The sequence below is a fragment of the Chionomys nivalis genome, chromosome 13 (genome assembly GCF_950005125.1).
Source record: "Chionomys nivalis chromosome 13, mChiNiv1.1, whole genome shotgun sequence".
In the NCBI taxonomy this organism is placed as follows: Eukaryota; Metazoa; Chordata; class Mammalia; order Rodentia; family Cricetidae; genus Chionomys; species Chionomys nivalis.
Genome location: NC_080098.1, coordinates 34122701 through 34149904, shown reverse-complemented (window position 1 = coordinate 34149904; position 27204 = coordinate 34122701). Strand labels below are relative to the sequence as shown.

General features: G+C 39.5%; 1 protein-coding gene across 2 annotated transcripts in view; it reads left to right on the top strand.

Moving 5' to 3' along the window:
• Positions 1 to 27204, top strand: part of Ryr2 (ryanodine receptor 2) — a 565815-nt gene that overhangs the window by 265093 nt on the left and 273518 nt on the right. The window contains exons 11-14 of one of the 2 annotated variants that reach the window (XM_057787812.1): positions 2892 to 2966; positions 5427 to 5583; positions 20672 to 20836; positions 25113 to 25234. In XM_057787812.1, the coding sequence (XP_057643795.1) occupies positions 2892 to 2966; positions 5427 to 5583; positions 20672 to 20836; positions 25113 to 25234 (519 nt within the window). The remainder of the gene's footprint in view (positions 1 to 2891; positions 2967 to 5426; positions 5584 to 20671; positions 20837 to 25112; positions 25235 to 27204) is intronic. The other variant, XM_057787811.1, reaches the window with a different exon arrangement.

Here is a 27204-nt window from a genome sequence, read left to right as displayed (position 1 = left end):
CATAGAGGTTTTGAAATGGTTGTATCTTCATTTTATTCCACGTACAGTAAATCTTTGATTTCCATTTTGATCCCGAGAAAATTTCTTTATTTTTCAAATGGTTTTTTAACTTACATTTATACATTTCATTGTTAACCATCAGAAGAAATGACAAGGAGTCTAGAGGGTTGGAGAAGTGGCTCAGAGGTTAAGAACACTGACTGCTCTTACAGAGGACCCAGGTTCAATGCTCAATACCCACATAATGGCTCACAGTTGCCTGTTACTATAGTTTTAGGAGATCTGATGCCCTCTTCTGGCCTCTGTGGGCACTAGGAATGCGTGTGATGTAAGGTATATATGCTGGCAAAACACCCATATGCATAAAACAAAAGTAAACTAATACAAAGTTTTATAATAAACACAAGACTTTTATTAAAGAAGAGTAATCTAAACTCTATCATCTGTCTATCTTTCTATCCATCTGTCTGTCTATCTATCACTTATCTAATTTATTATTTGTGTATATACACACAGAGAAGCTGAATGTCTAGATTACTTTTAATTTATTATCAAAACATATACCTGGAGACTGGTTTTGTTAGCCTGAGTGTTGTCTCTGGCTTCTCTTTTTCTAAAGCTGCTGAAGTATTACTATTATACAACCAAGGTTAAGAACAATGTCATTGAAATAATGAGTGCAGCCCCATAGTTCTCAAAATGGCAATCTGAAGAATATACTTCATGTAGGGACTTATGAGAAATGTAGATTCATGGATTTCCCCCTTGACTTCAATCAGAAACTCTACCTATGAGGCCAGCTTGGATCTTAAAAGGATCTTGTGGAAATTCTAGCTTACTAAAGTTTAATGTTCATCCACCTACATCAGTGGTGCTGTACTCGGGCTGATTTTGTCTCAAGGGACATTAAGCAATGTGAGAGACAGTTTTACCTATGCCAGCCTGGGAGACTGCTCTTGGCATTTAGTTGATAGGGATCAGATTGCTGCAAATATCCTATAATGTAGGGGCAGCTCCAGCAGCAAAAAATATACACAAGCCCACACAGCAGGTGTACTACTATGGAGGTACCCATATATGGGAGTTACCCATATGGGGTCTAAGTTTTGGCTCCTCTTTGGGCTCAGCTGAAGATTTGAAAAAGAGCTAACTCCACATCTACTTTATGTCCACCAGCATAGAATTTTTGATAGTTTCTTGAGTGATGACTGTCCTCAGTCACATCAGAAAGTCACTGCTGTAGATAGTGTTTACAGATCTTGTCACTGTGCACAGCTGAGGATGGTCCTGAGCCTACTGGTCAATCTTAAGAAATGAACATTCAGACATTGTGTGCCTCCTGATGGTTGTGATATCACAGGAAGTGGGCAGCGTGGATATCTGAAATGTTACTGAGAAAAATCTAAGTTGAATAAGAAGATATGGCTAGAGGTAGATTTAGAAATGAGAGAAAAGTTTTTCGTGAGACGATTTAGAAAATTTGAAAACTCGCCGGGTATTTTGTAAATCAATATTTTTGCAGGTGGTCTGTGGAGGGATAATTAGAGGCTGTAGTAGGTTGAGCTGATCTTACATTGATGATTATTAGCCTTTTGTGCTGGGTGTGCAAAGGCTTATTTAGTATAATTTCATGTGTCTTTGAGAAATTCCATAGTAAAGAGAGTGAAAGGGATACCAGAGGGGATAAGGAGGAGAAGCAGGCCAGGATGGTGTCAGAACATGGCCCAGACAGAAAGGGTTTTCACAGTTTTTTTCTTCAAAAGAACCCCCTATTGAAGTTGGTGACATGGGGTTATTTGACAGTCACAGCACAGCAAAATCCATGTCAGTGGAGAAGCTGCAGGTCTGGGGATGAGACCGGAGCACCAGGAGAGCCAACAGGAGGCAGGTGGTAGTGAGGCAGAGGGAGGCTGGAGAGAGGAAATTCCTGTGTGTGCTTGGACAATGAGGACTGTACTCTAGAGAAGACTCTGAATCCTTGGGAAAAGATGCAAGGTGTGTTCACAGGCTTCAGCTTCCTTGCAGTGGTGTTGAAGGGTGGTCGCAGAGACAGATTTGGCTAATTTGTGTAAGACTCTTGATAACATGTTAAATTATTAGGTGTGCTTGCATTTGGGTGCATGTGATGCACATCCGGAGATTTACCTTTTCTGAGTTTTTTGCTTATGCATATTTGTGCATTATATATTAAAGAATTTATTTCTACTTACGAATTTATGTGTATGTGCATACATGTGTGGGTGCCTATGGGTGCTGGAAGAAGGCATTGACTCACCTGGAGCTGGAGTTAAAGGCAGTTGTGAGCCATGCAGCATGGGTCCTAGAAACCAAACTTAGGTTTTCTGCAAGGAGAGCAAGTACTTTTAACCATTGACCCATCTCTCACATTCCATCTGTTTATATTTTGTCATACATTGCCCATTTGGTGTAAATTTCAGATGATTGTATTAAAATACTAATAATCAGTCTTCTTATATTTCTCAGAAGAATTTTAAATAATAAAAGTCAAATTTATATCTGTGAACAATTACATACACATATTTAAATAATAATATGTAAAACCATGCCTAACCTGGCAAGTGTGTACTTCCATAGACAAAAGTTGATGAAAAAAATCTGTCTTGTAGAGGGCAGTTATGGAAAAAATGTATTAATATTATTGGGTGAAATGATAGTGAGAAAATATGTTTAAGTAAATGTTTATTGAGAAAGAACTTATGTTGGTCACTGTTACACTTATTTTTATTTCCAGCTGTCTTATCTCCTGCCTCACAGTAGATCCTTAACTGTCCATACACAGGCTATTCTGTACCTGCTTTCTTTCAATTTGCTTAAAAGACAGAGTTCACAGGATGAAACTGTTAAACTCAACCTTTTTTTCATGTCAACAGAACAGTTCATTACGAAGGTGGTGCTGTATCAGTTCATGCGCGCTCCCTCTGGAGACTAGAGACCCTAAGAGTCGCGTAAGTAGAACTTCTAAACCCAGCCTAAGGTTCTGAGGGTGTAGAGTGGTCATTGCCTTTGGCTTCTAATTCAGGGTAAGATGGTCCAGTTAATAGCTCCAGCAGCAAGCAACATGGAGAATGAATGTAGTGCCCAACCCCTTGTTCTTCTTATCTCTTTCTGTATCTTCTGTCTGTCTTGATTCACTAGGCACTAGACCTAAGAATGGTCCCACCCATTTCATGCATTCCTACAGCCTACCTTTATCCTCAATCTCTTTTGCTTTGTTATATCATCTTATCCTACACCTGGTATCTTCCTGTCATAAAGTGTTACCAGGACAGATTTGTGTCAAATTTGGAAACAGGACACATTATCTGCAAACCTGTCACTCACCTGGAGCCTGAAATTTTGTAGGTTTAAACTTACAAAGGTAAATGGGAAACGGGGAGGAGGCGGAAATTTTAATTAAAAAAGAATAAAATAAAATAAAGGAAAAAAACTTACAAAGGTGCACCTGAATATTAAGAATCCAGTAGTTATTTGCAGAGATGTGAACTTTATTGGCAAGTAGCTTGACTGGAGTGGGATATTCTGGATAGTAGCAAAAATCATGACAGTATTCATTATAGCAGTAAGAATTTTGATAGACATACTTGTATACATATTTCTGGTAAATTTAAAAGTTATCTTAAGAGTGATTTTTAGTTCATTTAAATGAACACTACATCACTGATAAAGGCATAGCTTTAAACTGCTTTAGACAAAACTAAAGTATCAGTGAAGTACTTTTTTTTCAAATTCTTTTTTTTATTCTATTCTTTTTTAATTAAAATTTCCGCCTCCTCCCCGTTTCCCATTTCCCTCCCCCTCCTCCCACATATTGCCCCCTCCCCCCACTCCCCTCCCCCTATCCCCACTCCTTTTCTCCTCCCCCCACTCCATTCCCCCTCCCTCTCTATACTGAAGAGCAGTCCAAATTCCCTGCCCTGTGGGAAGACCAAGGTCCTCCCACTTCTATCTAGGTCCAGGAAGGTGAGCATCCAAACAGGCTAAGCTCCCACAAAGCCAGTTCATGTATTAGGATCGACCTAGTGCCATTGTCCTTGGCTTCTCATCAGCCTTCATTGTCCGCCATGTTCAGAGAGTCCAGTTTCAACCCATGCTTATTCAGTCCTAGTCCAGCTGGCCTTGATGGAAGACTTAGTCTATATTTAAAATGCACTAAGCTGTCCATAGATTTTCCCTATAATATTGCACTCCAGTGGACATTATTGGTGTAGGATACAGACTCGTTGAGCGAAAGCCAAGGGCTGTTTTTACTAGAGTCAGTGTCTAGAGATGTATTTTTTTTTTAAAAAAAAATGTGAGCTATTTACCTAATTTAATGATAAATGCAATAATTTAGTGTCTGCAGTCACTTTGCTCAGGTGTTCCATACAGCAATTTTAGATTAATATTGTGCTGATATGTTTAAACAGATGGGTGGAAAATAACTTCCTGTGTATAAAAGAAGCAATGTTTTTGTTTTGTGTTTTTGAGAAAGGGTTTCTCTGTGTAGCCCTGACTGTCCTGTAAGTTGCTCTGTAGACCAGGCTAGCCTTGAATTTAGAGATCTGCTTGTCTCTGCTTCCTGAGTGCTGGGACTAAAGGTGTGTGCCACCAGCCTAAAGAAGTGATATTTTAAAATAAAGTGGCTTCATCACTGCTTCCCAAACACTGAAGTGAGAATAAATATTACTGAGTTCATATTCTACTTCATTTACTTAAAAATACTCGGATTCTTTTTTCATGGGTAATGTTGCTTATTATTCTTCTTTCTCAGTTGTGTTAGTCAAGAGATTTTACTTCATGGTGGTGTGATTTTGTGAGTGTCCAAGTTTTCCTTCTTCCTGCTTAGCAACAAGATGTTCTTGTAAACTCTTACATACTGTTTAGTTAATCTCTACCACCAAACTTCTGTATTCATAATATTTAATGTTTAATAATTAAAAACTTCAATTATTTTTATATAAATATAAAGCTGATTAAGTCCACCTAAATTGTAATACTTTTGATAATTATTAAGCTTAAAAGTAAAATTGTATTAGATATGCATCTAATATATACATGTATATAATTAAACTGCCATTTTATAATATATAAGTAAGGGAACCGTCATAGCTACATATTAAAGTAATTCTTCCCTAATTCTGAAGTATAAAAGTTGTGAGTTTCACCTTCAGTTTTCTCAGTCTGTCTCCTTTATTGCACCTGGTTCTGAGATGTTTGTGCATGCAGACATACAGCATTTATGTCTGTACAAGCTATTTATAGTGTTTATTCACACATGTGCATTGCATGCACACACCACACACACACACACACACACATGCACGCATGCGCACATGCGCACATACGCACACACTCACACTTGTACTTGTCAGTAGCTGCTTCTCTCATGGTGATGTGGTTGGATCAAGTTCTGGTTTTTTGGTCAGGTGGAGTGGAAGTCACATAAGATGGGGCCAGCCGTTCCGACTGCGGCATGTCACAACAGGAAAATACTTAAGCCTTATGGAAGACAAGAACCTTCTACTCATGGACAAAGAAAAGGCTGATGTAAAGTCAACAGCATTTGCCTTCCGGTCTTCCAAGGTAAGATGGCCTGCGTCACTTTGGAATTTCTGTTCATGTGTCGCTGCTCTGTTTCTTTGATGTTGAAATTATAGAAAGAACTGACGTAAAGTTTTTTCATTCCCAGCTTCTCTTCCTAACTTTTCATTAAACTGGTTTCTCAAACTACTGAAATGAGCCGAGAGAGCCTGCTGGCTTCGTGGTTTTCATTTTTAGATAAAGCACACCCTCCATCTCCTTCTTGATTGCTTTTCTTTGGTATTTTTTTAAGTATAAATTTTTATTTTATATATTTTTTTCTTTTATTAAAATACCTTTTTTCTCAATAGTATATCCTAATTATGGTTTCCCCTCCCTCTGTTCTTTCCAGTTCCTCCCCACCTCGCCTCCCATTCAGATCCACCCTTTCTATCTCTGATTAGAAAACAAACAGGCTTCTAAGGGATAATAATAAAATAAAAATATAACAAGACAAAAAGAACTAACACATCAGAATAGGACAAAACAAACAGAAGAAGAGTCCAAGAAAAAGGCACAAGAAGCAGGTAGAGATGCACAAGAAGCAGATACAGAAGCAGAAGCCCTCTCATTTACACATTCAGGAATCCAGTGAAAATACTAGACTGGAAGCCATAACATATGTGCCAAGGACCAATAGGGTAAAAGAGAGAGAGAGAAAATAAAAGGTATATGAATAAAAAGCTTTAAAATGTAGAATAAAAAAGGAAAATATATGACACAACATTATAAGACAAAGAACCACCAAAGATGCTCTTGGGTTCATTTTTTGTTTTTTGTGTGTAGGCATTTAGTACTATGAACTTGGCTGTTAGCACTGCTTTCATTGTGTCCCATAAGTTTGGGTATGTGTATTCATTTCATTTCATTCTAGAAAGTAATTTTCTTGACTCATTTTTTTAAGTTCAGTAGCGTTTTCCATGAGTTTTCAAGCTCTCTGCTGTTTCTATTGTTAATATTCAGCTTTACTCTGTAGTGCTCAGATAGGCTACAGGGTGTTATTTGAATTTTCTTCTATATGTTGAGACTTGCTTTGTGTCCAAATATGTGGTCAACTTTGGAGAAGTTCCATAAGCTGCTCAGAGGAAAGGCTATTTTTTGTGTTTGGGGGAAATGTTCTGTAAATATCTGTTAGGACCATTTGGTTTATAACATCTGTTAGCTCCAGCCTTTCTCTTTAGTTTTTGTCTGGGTGACCTGTCTATTGAAGAGAGTGGGATATAGAAATCACCCACTATCAGCGTGTGAGGGTCAGTATGTGATTTAAGTTGTGGTAGTGTTTCTTTTTGAATTTGAGTGTCCTTGTATTTGGTGCATAGATGTTAGGAGTTGCAGTGTCTTTTTGGTGGATTTTCCCTTTGATTAGTATGTAGTATTCTTTCAAAGACAGGATGCAGCCCAAACTTACCTCTTTCTTGTGTTTATTCTCCTGTTTCAGCCTCCCGTGTACTGGCAGCACAATTATTAAATTATTAAAATTGGTCTTAATGGCTTGCACTGATAACCTCAATACTATGGAGGCAGAGATGGGTGGATCTCTAAGGCAGCTGGCCAGCCAGATTAGCTGAACTGATGAGCTCAAGGTTCCAGAGAGACTTAATTTCTCAAAAGAAAGTGAGCAGAACCTGGAGAATGCTACCCAAGGCTGTTTCCACATGCATGGCTGTGCATCTGCACATGCACTTGCTATTGGGCACACACAAAAATACACAGATAGACATATAGACAGACACACTACACACAACTATGTAGGAAAACATTGAGAAGATTTCCCAAAGTATAACATTTAAAATTCAAAATCCTTGTCTCCAAAGCTGGTGAAAATGAGAGGAACATGGAGTGATTTGGTCATCTCCTATAAAATAGGATCATAATAATCTTTTGTGTTATGGATATATTTCTTTTTAGAATTATTAATTTTTAGTTAGCATGCAAAATAACAGCTTTCATTATAACATTTTTTTATGTAACATAATCATACTTTGCCACCCACTCTGTATTTTCCACCCACTCCATTATTACCTTTCATTGTCCCCTCTAAGGTTTTAAAAATGAGAAATCAAGATACCATAACGTGTACCTGATACTCCAACACTTGGGAGGCAGAAGCAGGTGGATATTGAGGGAAGGGTAGGCAGGAGGATCATGAATTCATGGATAACATGGATTATATAGAGGCTCTCTTGAAGTAGAAAAAAAAACAAGAAAAATTTTCTAGAAACACAGATATAGCAGTGACAAGGTAAATATTCTTTTATGTATAGTGTTTATTAAAGTAAGGTGATGGAAGAGAGATTGAGCAAGAAGATGCTGTATTCACCCTCCAGCCTTACATGAATGAAAAACTTTTCAGGAAGAACTACAAGTGCAGATGTTTACAAAGACAGGAAGCCAAGACTATAGTGTGGAACGGCGGGCCGCTTCCCGCTGCCCGGCTCCTGCACGGCTAGCTTTACCCAAAACAATTACACGGAAACTGTATTCTTTTCAAAACTGCTTGGCCCATTAGCTCTAGCCTCTTACTGGCTAATTCTCACATCTTGATTAACCCATTTCTAATAATCTGTGTAGCACCACGAGGTGGTAGCTTACCAGGAAAGATTCAGCGTGTCTTAACCTGCGTCTGTCTCGGAGAGGAGAATCATGGTGACTGACTGAATCTGCTTCTTTCTCCCAGCATTTTGTTCTGTCTACTCCGCCTACCTAATTTTCTGTCCTATCAGGGCCAAGGCAGTTTCTTTATTAACCAATGAAAGTAACACATAAACCCTCCTCCATCACTAGACCACAGAGAGCAAGGAGATCAGAGAACCTAACGTGTGGTAGAGGATGGACCCAGTGCATTGGCTTTATCAGGATATATGAGTAGAATAAAATGCAATTGAAAATGAAAACAATTTGGCTTTGGATCATGAAATAAAAGCCATGATAGAGACCTGTAATGAGATTTTATTTGGAGAGATTGGGGAAAAAGAATGGCTTATGGAATATTGGAGCAATATGATCCCAAGGCAAGAAAGGAGCTTGACTGAAATACACACTGGGATAATATCCAGGCAAATGAAAGTATTGAATGTGACAAAATGTATATGTTTCATGGTATTAAATAGTGAGAAACACTGAAGGTGTAAGTTGTGAAATTTAAGTGCCAAATCTCTAATGCAGCCTTAATGATCACAGACCTGCAGGAAATAAAACAAATACAAAGCCTGCATCTTTATGTAGGCTATGAAAGAACATGTGCTAATCTTTCAAGTTCATAGACTTTAAAGAGATCAGAAAATAAGAGTGGGGGAGGGGAGATTTTTGTATTGAGACTTGTTGTGGCAGACACTTGTAATCTCAGCCCTCAGGGGGCAGAGAAAGGGGATCCCTGGGCAAGCAGATCAACTATTCTGAAGCTGAGAGTCAAATAATGCCACCATTTCCACTGAAGGCAGTGAGGCCATTGTCTGAACATGACAAGGATGAACTCTTTCTCTGAAGCTCAGTTTTTGCCTGACTCCCATGTCCACAGTACTGCTCCACGCTAAAGGGTGCTGAGGACCTGTTTTCCCATACAGGCTCTTTACATGCAATTCTCAATGGCTGCCACACACGAGGAGAAAGTGACAAACAGTGGAGCTGGGTTCAGGAAGATGCTTAATTTTAAAAATGACAACAAATTTTAAATATTACTGGCAGACCAGGTAATAGATTTTTCTAAGAGGTTGAGACAATTGCTTGTGTTACTTCTTTTAAAAATTACCCTTTCTATTACATAGTTTATATATAGCTACCATAGCACATTTATAAAAGAAGGTCCAACAGCAGGGCTCAGCAGGTAAAGGTGTTGGCTCCCAGGCTATGGCCTGGGTTTGATCCTCTGGACCAACATGTTGGAAGGAAAGAAACAGTGCTTATAGATTGTCCTCTGCTTCCCATGCACACACCCACCCATGCACACACACACCCATGCACATACACACCCATGCACACAGACACCCATGCACACACCCACATACACACACCCATGCATATACCCACTCATGCACACACACACCCATGCACACACCCACCCATGCACACACCCACACATCCATGCACATACCCACTCATACATACACACCTCACACACACCCATGCACACACACACCCATGCACACACACACCCATGCACACACACACCCATGCACACACCCACCCATGTACACACCCACCCATGCACACACCCACTCATGCACACACACCCATTCACACACCCACCCATGCACACACACACCCATGCACACACCCATGCACACACCCACCCATGCACACACACACCCATGCACACACCCACCCACCCATGCACATACCCAGCCATGCACACACACACCCAGGTACACACACACTTATGCACACACCCACTCATGCACATATGCACTAAATCAACAAATGGAAAAAATTAAAAAGAGAATTAATTCAGTGATGCATTAGAGGATAAATTAAGACAATTTGCAATCTGTCATCCAAAAGTAACTCCATCCCTTTATTGAAACTTTTAAGAAATGTTGATAGTAAACAGATTTAATTATATACTTGTTGGGCTTAACTACTATTTAATAAATGTCTTGCATTATAACATTCTTTCTATAATGAAATTTTGGCAGTCCTGCTAGAGTAAACAGAACTCTGTCCACTGTATGTTTTTAAAAGATTTACTTTCATTTATGAGTATTTGCTTACATGCACATGTGTGTGGGCTGCTTATAGAGGCCAGAAGAGGGCATTGGGGTCCCTGGAGTTTCAGGCAGTTGTAAACCACCTGATATGGAGGCTGGGAACTGAACTCGGGTCCTCTGCGAGAACAGTAAGTGATCTTAACTGCCAAGCCATCTCTCCAGTTTCACCTTTATAGTTTTAATTTTAAATATAGATGATAGATTTTCAGAATTTATTGGTAACTGTGTGGGAAATAGAGCTACAATTAGAATAAAAATTTTGTCTAACAAAAGCATTCAGGGGCATGCATGTATTCAGGTGTTATTGTAGTAAAAGACTAAACTGGTATAATTTTTAGATGTTTTTATGTAATTTTGATTGGTAGAAAAATATTTCTAAAAATAGATGTTTCTGATATTTAAGAAATTAAATTCATTTATGTGCTTTTTTGATGCGCGTAAATTAGTGTGCTATGTTTACATAAGTTTCTCTGAGACAGGGTCTCTCTCTATACACTAGACTGACTTGAGATTCAGTATGTAATTCAGGTTGTCCTCAGACTCAGACTTTGTGCCTTAGCCTTTACAGCACTGGTATTATAAGTATACATCAACAGCACCAGGAGTGAATACTATGTTGATAATTAAGCTTTATTTAAAATAAATTATAATATAAAAATGGGAATTTCAGGAAAAATAAACGTCACAGAAACACACATATAAAATACATTCCCCACACATAGACTGTGAAAAAAATTAAAGATGCTAATAGTTTTGATTGTAATGTTTAAAATACCACGTTTTAATTGGAAAGAAGCCTAATGAAATTAAAATTCATTTATGCTGACAGCACTAACTGCTATTATATAATAAAGACACATTAAACCAATGAAAACAAAAATAAAATTAGAGTGTTCATATTATCAAATTTTTGAGAAAGTGGAATATAGTTTTATTCTTTCCTTTATTAGTGATAATTTGGTTCCAGATCTGTATTTTTAAAATACATGTTGAGCTCACACACAAATACATATATGTGAACACACATGAAGACACACATGAAGAAACAGGATCTCTCACTGGCCTGTTTCCCAACTAAGCTGGACCAGCTGGTCAGTGGGCCCCAGGGATCCACCCGTTTTCATTCCCAGTGCTGGAGGTAGAGGGCTTGCTAGCTTTTCTCATGTGTGCTCTGAGGCTAGAACTCAGGCAAGCTTGCAAGGCGAGTTCTTTACCACCTGAGCAATCTCTCAAGCTCCTCTTTCCCTACGTGCACATGCATGATGTGAGACTGTTTTTTCTTGGCGTGTCAGTGATATATATGGAATGTATGTTGCACTTCTCCTTTTTTTTTTCAGTAGGAAGAATGAGCGCTTCCCTTCTGGATGATCTCCTGAGTAAATTGGGAGCATGGGGTCTTTGGGGGAGGGTTGAAGGGGGGAGGGGAGAGGCAGGGAGAGGAGCAGAGAAAAATGTAGAGCTCAATAAATATCATGTGAAAAAATAAAAATAAAAAAAAATCCCTTCTTAATGTCTCTGACTCAGGTAGGCTTTAGGTCTGCTGTGCCTCAGTGGCTTGACAGTTTCTCTGGCTTGATAGTTTCTCTGAGAGTAAGCTTTTCTCGGTGAGAGGAAATGATGGACTTCAACTGTAGACTCTCTTAGTATCTTCAGCTTTATGAACTCTAAAATGAAAATCAACCCCGAGTCTGACCTGGTGGCTCAGGCCCATTTTTCAGCCACTGAGGAGAGAGGAGCACAAGTTGGTCTGATTGAGTTCGTAAGATTCTATCTCACAAAACCAAGATGTAAAGAGGACTGGTTACATAGCTCTCCCAGTTACATAGCTGGGGGGGAGGGGGGTGGAGCATTAGCCCAGTGTGCATGGGGTCCTGGGTTCCATCCCCAGCACGACCAGAAGCTTCGAGTCTACCTCAGTGGTCCCTACAGTGCTTCTGGTTGAGATGTTCTTCCTTGGTCATGCTGAGCTCTGCCATTGGGCTCCATCCCATCCCCAGGACTCTTCTAATTTTTAATTTCGAGAAAAGATGTCAACAAATTTCCCTGGCTGTCCTCGAACTTCTCTAAATGGAGAGAGACATTGCGCTTGCAGTCTTTCTGCCTCAGTCTTCCCAGGAAGAGCTGAGCTTGAAGGCCATCACCCCAAGGCCAGACTATAGTTATATTCTCAAAACTTACAGATCAGGACGGTCATGCTTTCTTAATATTCATAAGTGACAAGGGTTTTTAAAAGTGGTGTTACAAAAAATAAAGCCCAAAACAAACAATAACAGCAACAGAAATAAAACCCATTCTCAAAAAAAAAAAAAAAAAAAAAAAACAAAAACAACAACAACAACAACAAAAAAAAACCATTCTCCTAGTTGATAGGAAAGACTTATTTTGGGGGGTTGTCGCAGGGGTGCCTGTGACACTGACGTGAATGTTCAATAGCCAATCTCAAGTTCAGGAATTGTCAGAAAAATCACCAGTTGCTGACAGCCCTGTGCATTCAGAGGCAATTGCATCAGGTGGTGTATGGTTTAGAACGTAAGTGGCATGGGCTCTCCATTAAGGAAAGCAGTCAGCATAATGAAGAATGCAGTTCACACCTGGAGGTCTTTAAGGCATATTTTCTACTCCTGGAACTTTTAACTGTCTCTTACCGATGTCTTTAGATGTCAGTTTTAATCATAATGTAGGCCCTGCCAGGTACATATGTATTGTACACTGGTGTAATTTTCTTGTAGCTTAAAATGCCACTGACATATTCCCTTGGTAGGTGAACTCCCAGCTTTCCCTCCCTCGTGCGCCACAAATAGAAGTCTTTTGCCTTTGAGGTGATAGGATGACAGCCCCAAATGACACTGGCAATGCCATTAAAAGGACTGGAGATGAGGGCAAAAATAAATGGAAACATTTCCAGGCTGAGATCTTTTGTGTATTATTTTATTTAAGATTTTTATTTTTGGTTCGGAAAATAGAAGTTTTAAAGCTCCCTCCCTCTCCCCTTCCCACCCTTGCCACTCTTCTTCATCTTGCCTCAGACTTGCTATGTATTTGAGGACGACCTGAACTTCTGATCCTCCCACCCTGGTTCCCAAGTGCTGGCAATATAGGCATGCATCACCCTTCCTGGTATATGTGTTTGCTGCAAGGGAGCCAGTCAAGGGCTTTATGCATGCTGAAAAAGCAGCCTCTCTACCGAGCTATATCTCCATCCAGCCTATAAAGCATCCATCCACACACAAAGAAAATAAGAGTTAAGTTTAACAGCTTATAGTGTGCCATTTAACTTGCCTACTGCATTTGGTGTGCTGTGTCAATTAAGATATTACAAATCTGTGGCTAGAGATAATTTAGAGATTATTTTCAATCTTTATCAGGCAGTTGTAGAAACAGAGGCCTTGTTAAGTTCTGTGGAAGATCCAGCCTCAGTGATAAAACTAATAGAGATGAGAGATCTTTCACCTGGCATTGTCTGCATTTCAAAGGGATTCAATATCTAAAAAGTAGAATTTTTGCATGATTTTCTCATAAAAACAGCTATACAAAATTATCGAGAACGGGATAGAGTATAACAAGTGGGACATTGAATATGGAAAAGGATGAGAACAAAGTGTGTGTGTGTGAGGGAGGGAGGGAGAGAGAGAGTGTCTTAATGAAACCTAGTACTTTTGCATGGTAACTAAAAAATTAATAATAAAAAACCCCTAATTAATAATAGAAAACACCAATCCAATCTCAAAGCTAACATGGAGATGAACTTTGCTTGTACTTAGATTAAATTCAAAGGAGCTGCATATAGCATCCTTCTCTAAAGAGGAGCTGATGAAAGAATGAAAAACAGTGGAGATAATGGTTTTCCTAGGAGACGTTTGGTCACAACTATGCGAGTCCTGTTTAATAGCATTCAGCATGAGAGTGAATGGCCTGAGACCTTCAATGGCCATGAGAAGTATCTCAGTCGGGGTCCAGCCAGAGAAGCAGAAGCAGGATACCTGCATGTTCAAGGACTTAATGTGTAGGTTTGTCTGCTGGTGTCCGAGGACTGGCTAAGGAAATGAGACACCCACAGTGAAGTTGGGCTAATGGGATGATTTTGAGATTCATTTCCCAGTGACCATTCTCATCTTATTATAATATCATAAGGAAACACATTAAATCATCTTTATCTTTAAAAAACGGTTCGTTCGTTTGCTTGCTATTTATTTATTTGTGTGTGGAGGGAGGCAGGCACATGTGTCACAGAGCTCATGTGGCAGTCAGAGGACAACTTGGAGGAGTTGCTTCTCTCTCTCCACCATGTGAATCCCAGGTTTAAAACTCAGCTCTTTTGGCTTGGCAGCAGACACGTCTACCTGCTACCTGCTTCCAAAGTCTCACATTCTCTTTGACCTTTTAGTTTTTCTTAACTTTCACTACTGTTTGTTTTAAGGAGATGGGTATGTAGCTAGATACTATTAATGATGTATAATTTAAAATGAGCAAGATTGTTTTTATCCAAGATTAGGAGCCTGTCAATTCCCCCACCCCATTGGTTAGTTATCCGGCAGTTGCACAGGGTAAGAATGATTGGTGTCAGCCAATGCTAGAAGAGTCCAGACAGCAATTCTACAGCACTAGTTTTGGTGTGCTCATGAGTCTATCTTGGCGACCACGGTTCCTGTGATCACTTACTAAGGCCATAGTTGGCTTAGAAATAGTTTCCACTTCATGAGAAGCCAGATTAACATGCCCATTTGGGGGCATTATTTTATACTTTAAAGCCATCTTCTAAATGGAAATATTTCAGTAGTAGTTTGCTGGCACATTTTCTGTGGGGCATGGGAAAGAAAATATAGTTCTTGTTTAATTCATTCACTTATCAAATTACTGTTGACAACTGGCCTTTTGTGTAGCTGGACAGATATGTCAGCATTTGAGAGAACATGATGCTCTTGCAGAGGCCAGGAGCTCCATTCCCAGAACTCATGTTGGACAGCTCACAACCATCTATTTCTATGGTTCCAGGGGATCTGATGCCCTCTTCTGACTTTCTTTGTACCTGCATTTAGGTGCACACACCCACATGTACACACATATGTACATAATTATAAATAAAAATATTCTTTAAAAGAGCTTCACATTTGCAGACAATGATAAGATTCTGAGGATACAGAATAATTACTGGTAATTTCAATAATTAGCACACTGATTTATAATGGAAGACAGTATTCATGTCAATATATAAATAAAAAGAGAAGAAAGCAATGTCTGCACAATAATGGGCTAAAAATATTTCTTGAGAGTTTATAGTCCCCCAAGATCTCAAAATGGACACAAATTTCACTTATGAATGAATGAATGCCAAGATAATATGCCAGCAATGATCTCAGTGTTTTTTGACTGGCTGTATTCCTGATGGGTATATGCATTAAACTAACTGTGTTGCATTTTGAAGGAAGTTTCTATTTAACAGCAGACTGTGTATCTTAAGTATATTTTATTTCTGTTTTGGTTTGCTTTAAATAAGATGGGGTCTTTCTCTGAACCCCAACACTTGCCTCAAGCTTACTGTGCATCCCAAGCTGGTCTCAAACTCGTGCATTTCCCTTGTCCCAGCATCCAGCTGCTAAAATTACCAGTATGAGCCACTAAGCCCGGCAGCTAGAGCACTTTTGGTATCTATGTGATTCTCAGATTAGATATTTCTGTTAATATTATTTCAATTTCATTAACTTTTTGCCTTCCATTTCCAGTGATATCCAGCTAATCCAATATTCTGATTATTGCTATCAGTCCTTGCTCTGTCTCTCTTTCTCTGTATTTAAATATACATTGCATTTTCTGGCAGAGCTCACCTATCTATGTATTCCTTGTGTGTGTAAAGGATTTTCCTGGGCATTTAAATATATTTTATATGTGTAATAGATTTTTTAGTAGATAGAGAGATGGCTTCGTGGTTAAAATGTTTGCTGCACAGGTATGAGAATCAGAATTTGGGTCCACAGAACCTGTGCAAATACCTTATGGGTTCCAAACTTGGAAGACAGAGACAGGGATCCCCAGAGCAAGGGGGCTATGGAGAGTAGTTTTATCAGTGTGCTGTAGCTTTTCTTGAGAGACTCTGCCTCAGTGAGTCACATGAAAGAACAGTGAGAGCAATTGCCAGCATCAAACATTGGCTACCGCATGCACAAGAACACACAGGTAAGCATACCTACACATGTAAAATGCTCACACACGTAAAATCATACATATACACACTTCACAGACATGAAAATGAAAACATAAAACATTTCCTTAAGGTCTTTGTCTTCTGGCTGTATGATTAGGATCCACATTCACATGGTTTCCTCACATACACACTTCCCTCCCTTTGACATTTACTTTGACACTATAATGGATATCAGAAATGTTACAGTGTGGAGACTGAATTTTGCTTTTCTTTTTCTGCTGAACACTTACTTCAGTTTTGCAGGCAGGTAACCCTGTGAGACTGAAACCTGCTTCTGCCTTTGGCAGTGAACGGTTTTTATGTTTCTGCTCAATTCTCTCAGTCCCACCTGCTGCCATTATTCCCGACGTCCTCCCTCTGTGTGTAGTTATTGGCTGACAAGAATTCAGATGGGTTTCTGTAAGTGGTTCGGATCCCTCTGCATCTGAGTAGGTTTCTTTTGATACCTTAAGCCAGAGAGCTTTGTCTCCTTTTGCCTGAGTGGTCTTTATAGGGCCAGGTGTGCCCTGAGGAGAAGACTGGGATCCATGAGCCAGGCTGTGTTGCTTGTCTTTCTAGAGTTCTACTGTCCAGTCCTTCCCTGCATTTCTGACTTTCAAATATTCTGATAGTTACCAGTGGGAGGATTTGTGCTACTAATCTCAATTTTCTAAAGCATGGTAACTCAATAGAAAAATGACATTTTACACTCAAGGAGGAAAACAAAAGCCCTTGATTTGTGGAAGGGAAGCCAGTATGGAGTTTCTGCATGGCTATCACTTGTCTAATCTGCTTACTTCACTTGTAATAATGTAGGCTTATGTTTTGTTGGAAGCTTTTATTCTTTTCCTCTTTTGGCTCCCGATACTCTCTGCTTATTGTTGGTCAACACACCTGAGGCAGGTAAGCATAGAGGATGGCTTCGCAACCTAAGACTCTGCCGGGTTTGGTACACACACCCTCCTTCCAATAATGCACTGGGAAGCCTGGATCTTTACCTGAAAATACTATGTATGCACACCCCTTTCTGACAACGCAGCCAGCAACTCGTTAGCAATCTGGAACCTCTAGTGAGGTGAAGGCATACCTCTCTCTGGGTGGTGGGATAAATTTATTCTCGTCTTAACAACCATTAAACTTAGAGTCTGTTCAAACCTAGGAAGAAAGAAAGGTCAGCCCAGCCTAGACAAGTTTTGCAATAAGGCAAACTGTGTTCCCAAGTGAACTTTTGCAGACAATCTTCTATTTTCCATCTTAGGCCTGTGCGTAGTTGAGCATGCTTGTGATTAAAGTCAGATGCATTGTGGAAAGGGGGATTCACGTAGACTTGATCTGTCACTGATCAGTATAGAGAACTCTCAACTGTGCCCCTAGTAAACAAACCCTTCCTTCCTTTAGTCCCGTGAAAACAGAAACTCCTTGGTTCAGAGAGATCTCTCAGCAGCTAAGAACCTGCATTACTTCTTGTAGGGGCCAGGAGGTCAGTTCCCAGAACCCATCCACACAGGGAGGCTACCAGCTGCCTCTAACTGCATCTCGGGGAGGGCCACACCCTCTCTGGCCTCCACAGACAGTAGACTCATGTGCTCATTCCTTCCACACTGATCTGTCGTCACTGTGACTAAAGATACCTTGATACCTTTTCAAATCCCTGTGAGCTCTGTTTCAATCCTTTGGCCCATGCCAAAAGTCTGGAGATATCCAGCCCAGATCCTACGCGAGAATGCCTGATTATTTTCATTTGAATTTCTCCTAAGTCCGAGGCATAGGAAATAAAGGAAGGAATTAACAGCCATGACCCTGCTGTTTCCTTTGTCTCCTGTTACTTCAGAAAGTTCTTACCTGACTCAAGGGTCAATATAACTACCAGAACACAGTCCTGGGGAAGTCTCCTCATTTAAACCTTCAGGGTGACTGTGGCCCATTGCAACAGAAAGCTAACAAAGCCTTACCACGCAGCTAATGGGTGCAGGACTTCTCAAAACACAAATAATTAGGCTATAAACTCATTTCCCGGATAAAAGAAAAAAATGTTTAGGGCCTCATTGTTTTCTTTTGAAGAGATAATTACATTGTTATATTTTCCAGAATTTAATTTTCCCATTGACAGGGTTGGCATAAGTAGATTAGCACTCTATCTCATCTGATAGAATGAAATTACAAGAGTATATCTGTTTTATTGCTGTTTCTTAGACGACTGTTCCAAGTTATTTGCATAATAGTTCATTCGACTTAGTTGATAATTGTATGCTTTTGAGGCGGCTTTGACCTTTCTGTATTGATAATTGAAGCTCATTTGAATTCAAAGTTTATCCACTCACTCACTCGCTTTAGGGTCATTAAAGGGTCATTAATTATCACTACAAAAAAAAAAGAAAGAAAAATCAGATGGCATGAAGAATCTGCGACATTTTGTTTCGTGTTGTGTTGATTTTTGAAACAGGGACTCCCTATGTAGCCTTGGCTAGTTCAGACCTTGCTGTGTAGAGCAGGCTGGCTTTAGACTTGAAGCAATCCTTCTGCACCTGGATCTCAAGTATTGAGATGATAGGTGTGTGCCACTGTACATGGTCAATTTTCACTTTTTGTTTTGTTTTGAATGACTCCTTTAGATAAAACAAAACTCAAAACTTACATAATTTTAAACTATTCTTCGATACACATTTATGTACTGAACGGCTTAGTCAGTTCAGTGCTTACCTTGCAATATGAGGAAATGACAGATTCCCAGAACCCCATGAAAATAAAGAAAATCTGAGTGTGGTGACCTGTTTGTAATCCCAGTATTAGAAAGGCAGAGATGAGCAAATCGCTGGGGCTTGCTGCCCAGCTAGCCCAGCCTTCTTGGTAAATGTCACTAGTATGATACCCCATCTCAAAGGATAAATGGGGGTCAATGTCTGGGAAATGATATTTAAGGTTATCCTCTGCCTTCCACAAGCAAGCACACCTATACACGTGTGAATACATACCCACACATGTGAACACACACAAACACACAGTTTCAATAGTCAAACAACCAAAGACCTAAAAGGAGCATATCTTGAGGATAGTTGTTCAGGGGAAGCATGGATGAGAAACAGGAAAGAGTTCACTTAGTTTTGAGACTGTTATTTTAAGAAATAATCATAATGCTACAGAGATGGCCTCCGTGTTTAGGGCACTGGCTGCTTTTTCAGAAAATGCGGGTTTGATTCCCAGGATCCTCACGGTGGCTTACAACTCTCTGTAACTCCAGTGACATGGAGCCAGTGCCTACATCTGGCCTCCATGGATACCGGGGATGGTACATAGAACACAGACATATATGCAGGTAAAATGAACAGCAAAAAATAGTGCTTATTAATTTTGCAGATGGTGGGAATCCAGATCCCAGCACCCACATCAGGTGGCCCACAGATGCCTGTAACTCCAAGGGATCTTTTACCTTTTTCTGTTCTGACCTTTAGAGCACCTTGGTTATATGCACATGTACATGTGTGCACACACACATGCACACACGTGTGTGTGTGCAAACACACACATACACACACACGCATACCTTCAAAAGAAGAAGATTGAAGACTTTGACCTAGTTCGTTCCTGAATCTCAGTTCTCCTTAGGAACACAAAATTCTACAGTCCACTTTGAAAATTGCAGGCGCTCAAACTACAGCTCTGATTGGTTCAAGAGGAATAAAATTCAGTTATTACTAATGGCCTCATTAACATCAGCATCCTCACAGTTGTGTCCAGAGTCATTCAGGTAACTGAAGGGATTTTTTTTTTTTAAATTCCAGATATGTTCAAAACTTTTAAAGTGTTGTCTCATTTTTTTTCTGATCCTATAGGAAGATACTTTTATTTATAGATGTTAAAACTGAGCCCTGGGCTAAAAAGATGGCTCAGCAGTTACGAGCACAGGCTGCTCTTCCAGAGGACCTGAGTTTGGTTTCCGGCACACAGTCAGGGGCCTCATAACCACCTCTAACTCCAGATCCTGGGTCTCTGACTCCCACTTTTGCTCTCCAGAGATACTTGCTCACCCCCCAGATGAACATACACACAAATTATTAAAAATAAAATAAATCTTAAAAGAATAATATGTAGCTATTGTCATTATTTCAGGGGACTTGAGAAAACTGAAACTTCAAGGCATGTTTTTTAAGAGTCTATTGATATACACTGCTTTTTTAAAAAAATATATATATTATTCTCTTTTTATACACAGGAAAAATTGGATGTAGGGGTGAGAAAAGAAGTTGATGGCATGGGAACCTCAGAAATCAAATACGGAGACTCCATTTGCTATATACAACATGTGGATACAGGCCTGTGGCTCACATACCAGTCTGTAGATGTGAAATCAGCACGAATGGGATCTATACAGCGTAAGGTAAGATCATACATGAACACAGCTTATGGCAGCCGTGTTCGTGTTCACAAATGAAGAAACACTGGGTTCGTTATCTTACACTCGAAATGTCAAATTGTACCATTTACTTATTTAGTATTTCATCCAAAATATTTTGATGATCAAGTTGCTTGCCTCTGCATACAAATCCAGTGCCCAGTCTTTGAGATCCTATTCATATATCTGAGGATGCAGTAACAATTACTCCTAGTGAATTATGATATTTCCAGCCCCTTGGCTCTGTTCAACAATGCCACCATGATAGACCCCCTTTTTTTCTGGGTAAACCCTTGTGGGGGTTTTCTTAATGATGTGTAGGATTACAGTTTGGGGATTCATGTATCCAGGTATTAGGGGAATAAATTCCTTGTCTTCTAGATTCTATCTTATCCACTTTTCTTTGTCCTTCATTCTACTGCTGCCTCCTCTTGCTCACGGATAGCCGCCATTCTTCTTAGTGATGGTTCCATTCTAGGCCGCCTCCATTCCAGTCCTTTCATCAGTTTCGGATAGCCACCATTCTTCTTAGTGATGGTACCATTCTAGGCCGCCTCCATTCCAGTCCTTTCATCAGTTTCTTTTGTCTTTCCTCCCTCCCTCCCTCCCTCCCTCCCTCCCTCCCTCCCTCCCTCCCTCCCTCCCTCCCTCTCTTACCTTCTTTCTCTCTTTTTCTTTTTTGAGAGAGAGTCTCTCTATGCAGCTCTGGCAGCTTTGGAACTATCTAGTCTGGGAGGGCCTCGAACTCACAGAGATCTGCCTGCCTCTGCCTCCCAAGGGCTAAGAGTAAAGGCATACACCACCACTCCTGGTTCTTTTCCCCAATTTCTAGCCATCACTTTTCAGTGACCCAGTGTCACATAAGTGAACTACTTGCCCTTCCCCAGAAAAATCACAGCTTTTCACACCTGAGTTTTTGATAGGCTGCTTTGTCTCTTTAGGGTAAGACTCCTGTTTTGTCAGCCCAAGATTTAGCAATTCTTCAGTCTAAACTTGAATGCTCACTTTCGATGTTCTTCCCTTTCCAGCTCGTCCACTGTATACTCTCAGGGCTCTGAAAACATTTATATAGAGCTTACTAATTTTGTGCATACTTCCTGTGTGGCTTGATTTACTCAGTATTATGGTCTGAATGTGAAATACCCTGCAACTTAGTCCTCTCTGGAAGTGTCCTTATAAATACACTCAAAGGCATGCCTCATTAATTCCCTAGATGCTTTTTAATCCACACAAACTGATAATCACAGTTAAGTATCACAGAGTCTTAACTGCTGATGCTGCTTTGGGAGAGTCTCAGAATGAAATCAAGAGACAGACTGAGTGGTCAGGACTCGCTAGCTGATTCCGTGCTAGCTGTCTGCATTACTCTGTTTTGGGCGCACCTACTGCGGTTCTGTGTTCACAGCTTTTACTCCCAAACATGCTTGTTTCTCTTGTCTAGCCATGTTCCTCCTTAAGTAAACTTCTGTTTTCTTTTTTCAGTTGTTTAGAGATTTCTTTCAGTTTCCTTCTATCTATCTATCTATCTATCTATCTATCTATCTATCTATCTATCTATCCATCTATCTATCTATCTATCGCTATTTCTCTTAATATTATTTTTATTAGTATATCCTCCTTTTTATTTTCTTTCATGACAGGGTTTCTCTGTAGCTTTTGGAGCCTGTTCTGGAATTAACTCTTATAGAACAGGTACCTCGAATTCACAGAGATCCTCCTGCCTCTGTCTTCTGAGTGCTGGGATTAAAGGTGGTAGCCTGGCTTAGTATATCCTCCTCTTAAAAAATTTTCATCTAGCTTTTGTAAAATTTCAGACTTTTTTCATTTGATCTGTTTTTACATAGTTCCTCACTGTGAATTTCACTTCTGATTTGTAGATCTTACAGGATTTTGCATCCTTAAGGCAATTGAGATTATTTTTATTTTTAAGTGGTCTCATTTTATTACTTTTTGGTGGTATTTGAGAAAAAATAGAAGCAATTTCTGAGTTTTATAAGTTAAAGCCAATGAAAATCATGTTTTAGCTTCCTTTAATTTGCTCATATAATTAAGGTACCAGACGTCTAATTGCTAAAGGATCCTTACATTCATAGAATTAAACCCTACTTGACCATAGCCCATTATTCCGGTAAAATCCTACTAGATTTAATTAACTCATTTTATTCAGAACTATTACATATATTCATGAGGAAAATTAAATTCTCTTTATGAGTTGTCAAGTTTTAATTTCATGTGATGTGCATGTTTGCTAATTTCCACATGTCCTGAAGCCCCACTCATCCTTGGTCTCTCTTCAACCAAGGGCAAATGGAATGACTTTCCCCAGACCACAGACTTAGAAAGACAGATGACAAGACAGAGTTCTCCATCCCCTGGCCTTGGATATCAACTCTTTGAAACTGTACCTGCATTTATGTATGCAAGCATCCAGTCCCAAGGTCTTCTAACTTGTGAGCCTCCAAATATCCCTCCAGTGTTCCTGAAAACAAACTCTGTGTAATTGATTTTATACTTAGTTGATGGAACGCCTTTAGAATATTGGGGCTTACTGTAGTTTTTGAGGACAGAGTCTCATTTTGTTTCCTATGCTGTCTTCTAACTCCTGGGTTCAAGTGATCTTCCTGTCTCAGCTTCTAGAATAACTGGGACTATAGGGATGTTCCCCATGGCCATCCCTGTTGATTGTCCCTCTGAATCAGCCAGGCCATTTGCTGCTTGTATTCACCATTGGGATTCACATAGTACTGTATCATCATAATCAATTTCCTGCATTCTGTGATCTTTCTTTCTATTTTATTTTCAGTCAAATCTGTGAGAGCTTTACTTATCTATCTTTTCAGAGAATCAAATTTTGGCTTTACTCATTTTTCCTATCTTTTTTATCCTATTTTTAAAATCTTCATCAAATCCATCTTTCTACTTTGTTAGTTATCCTCTTTGTGAGACCTTTTTGAGGCTTAATATAATATTTATTATTTTTCTGCTAATAAAGGCAAGTAAATGAAGCATTTTGCTTTTGAGTACAGATCTGTGTCTCATTTATTTTTGCTTCAGAGGTTCTCTTTCCTCAAGATACTCAATAATTTTAGTTCCAGTTACATATTTTGGTTTATACAATTGATTCAGGGTGCTGAATTCCCTTGTTGTAAGTGTTGAATGAAGGAAGCCATACTTGAAGGGGCATATGCTATGGTTCTTCACATACATCGTGCAGCCAGTTGACTGGAGCCATTGAAAGCGTGAAAGGTGGTGAGCGCTGTGATAGACAGGGCATAGACAGGAAGTCCTGGGGAGATTTGAAACTATTCTGGTATCTATCTGATTTTGTGATGTAGGCGTTGGCCACACACACTCGTGTGTGTGTGTCTGTGTGTCTGTGTGTCTGTGTGTGTGATCTCTGGAAAATTCATTGAACTGTTCACTGTAGATATGTGTACTTATCTCTCTCAGTGTTGTGCTTTCTTGGAATGTTCAAGATAAAAACTAGCAAAGAACTAGTGTCTCTGTGTGTGTTTTCACAGTTTTGATACCTCAGAGTCAGGGGTTACTGCTTAGTGATCAGTCCACAATACAGCTGATGATATCACACAGAGAATGGAATGGAATCCGTAGTGCTGCCCTCTCTGTTGGTTTGTAGTTTGTTAGTCTGTGGACAAATCATTAAATGCAGATATAGGGCAATGTTTTGCTGTTGTTTCATTCAGCTCGATGTATTATTGAACTATCTTTAAAACAATACCGTAGTCAGTGTACTGCATGGCTGCCTTGTACAGGGACTTTGCCTGTTATTTACTCTGAGCCCAATAGCACCCCTAGCCTGGTTTTGATTCCATTTGCTATTATTGCTCATCTTTTAAAAGTGATTTAATTTTCTTTCATACATGAATGCATTTTATTGTGCTCAACTCCACTCTTCACTCTGACTCTTAGTTCCTTCCAGGTCCTTTCCCCCATCTCAGCTTTTTAAGGTTTATTTTTTAATTAATTTTTGTCAAGGAGGAATATTTGGGATCGAGCCCAGGGTCTTCCAATGCTAGGCATCACTCTGTGTCTGCGCTCTATGCCCAGCTCCCGTTATTATTTTAGTTTGAAACAGACTCTCACTATAAGTTGCCTGGCTAGGCTTGAGCCCTTTCTGTAATCCGCATGTCTCTGCCTCCTGCGCGACTGGGGTTACAGAGCCGTGCCTCCCACACGGCAAGAGCATGTCTCCCTCACTCTACCTTGCTGGGAAAATGACGCTGCTTTCGTGCCCCTGCAGGCCATTATGCACCATGAAGGGCACATGGATGACGGCTTGAACTTATCCAGATCACAGCATGAAGAGTCCCGCACAGCCCGCGTTATCCGGAGCACAGTGTTCCTCTTTAATAGATTCATAAGGTAATTTGTGTAGTGATGTTTTTTGATACTTTCTGTTTGGCTTTCTTCCTGAATTTACAGTTAGGTCATTCTAAAATGCACTAGCCTCATAAATATATGCTTTGCTAGGTTCACAGAATACGATTTAAATTGCAGCTTATGTTAGAGAACATGAATTTGTAACAGACAGCTCTCAGTCATGATGATTTTTTAATTTTTCACTGTATTTATTAAATTCTGTTATATTTGACAGCTGGATACTTGATGAATTTTGTGAAACACTAAAAATGCCATGATTCTTAAAATGAATAAATTTTATTCCTAATAGTTGAAATAATTTCTTATCCATGAAACAAATTAACCTTGTGGCCACACTGTTTTCTGGAAACAGCATGTTAATATACTACATTAACATAATATAAAGATGGAAGGCTTTTCTCTGTTTAAGTTTGCAGACCCAAGAGAAGATTTTTTTTAATAAATACACAAATCCATATGCATACTTGGTAACTAAGCATAATGAAAATTTTAAAATATGTATTATTTAAAATTTGCAGTCATATATACTTTAAAAACTGCTGATTATGACAATGGATATAGTTTACATTTATTTTTTGAATTATACTTTTATTCATTAATATTCTTGACTAATTTTATCTTTTCAATTTATTAGCTCAGAAAAATAATTCTAAATTATTTTAATAGTTACTGCCTTAATCATCATTTTTTTTGCTTTCCAACATTAAAAAGACCTTTCCTATCAAAGATTACATTAAAGTTCATCTCATTATTTTCTGCTTCATTGGTGCTCCTGCTGTCTGTGTTTACCAGTATGTGTGTGTTTCTGCTGTCTGTGTTTACCAGTATGTGTGTGTTTAGATCTAAAATGGCATGCAGCTTTCACCCTCATGTATAGCTAGTATTTCACTTATCTGCCTCATTTAAACCTTGAACTTCATCAGATGGAATAATGTTAGAAATGAGCTGGGAACCAGCTTCATATTGCATTTATTATTTGGATTTCTGTTTGGTGTCACTTGCATTGCTGTACCAGTCTACACAATAGCAATTGCTTATATTAATCTGAAAACCATGCAGAGGCGATAAAACTAGCGACTGGTTTTGATTCCATCAGCACCATACCCAAGAAGCTTGAGTTCTGAAACCCCGGCCAGGAGTATCAAAGGAATGAATAAAGGACAGACACATAGACACACATACAGGAAAGCTGAGATCAGGTGGAATCTGCTACCAAAAAGTGTAACCTCAACTTAGTTACAGCACAGAGGGAGGGGTTGGCTAGTCTTGATAGGAGGCCTCTCCAGACCATCAGTCTCAGACTGTAAACATCTAAGACGAGGAGGCTGCAATTATTAGTGTCTGCACACCATGGTCAGTCATCCATAAATGTTCCTATTCAGACTTGCCCCGAGGAGAGCTTTGCTGTCCCTCTGAGTTCATGAGAGAGACTTTAAAAGATATAGTTTTAATTTTAAAACTTAGGTGTCTGTGTGGAGTTTTGTGGATGTGAGTACATGTGCTCACTGAGTCTGGGAGAGAGCATCGGAACCCTGGCCCTGGAGTTGCAGATGGTTGTGAGCTGCCTGCTGCGGGTGCTAGGACAGAACTCAGTAAACATTCTTAACTGCTCAAGCATCTCTCCAACCCCAACAAATGCATGCTTTTTTTAAACTGATAGGAGTTATAGAGTGGCGACTAGTGTCAATGTTAGTAAAACCTAAAATAATCCCTTACCAAAAGCCAAACCAACCTTAAACAAGCAAATGTCAGAGCTATGAATCAGGGAAGACGTGGTCTTACATCTTAAAGTAGTGCTATCAGTTGACTTTGTATCTGGATCATTTCTCTATTGGTCCAACTGGGTTTGTCCTAGAGGCGTGACTCTGGATGCTGTAGTCTGGGATGCTTAGTCACTGTGTTGCACAGCTGTAATGTGAAGATGGCCGTTATGGCTGGTAGAAAGGATGCCT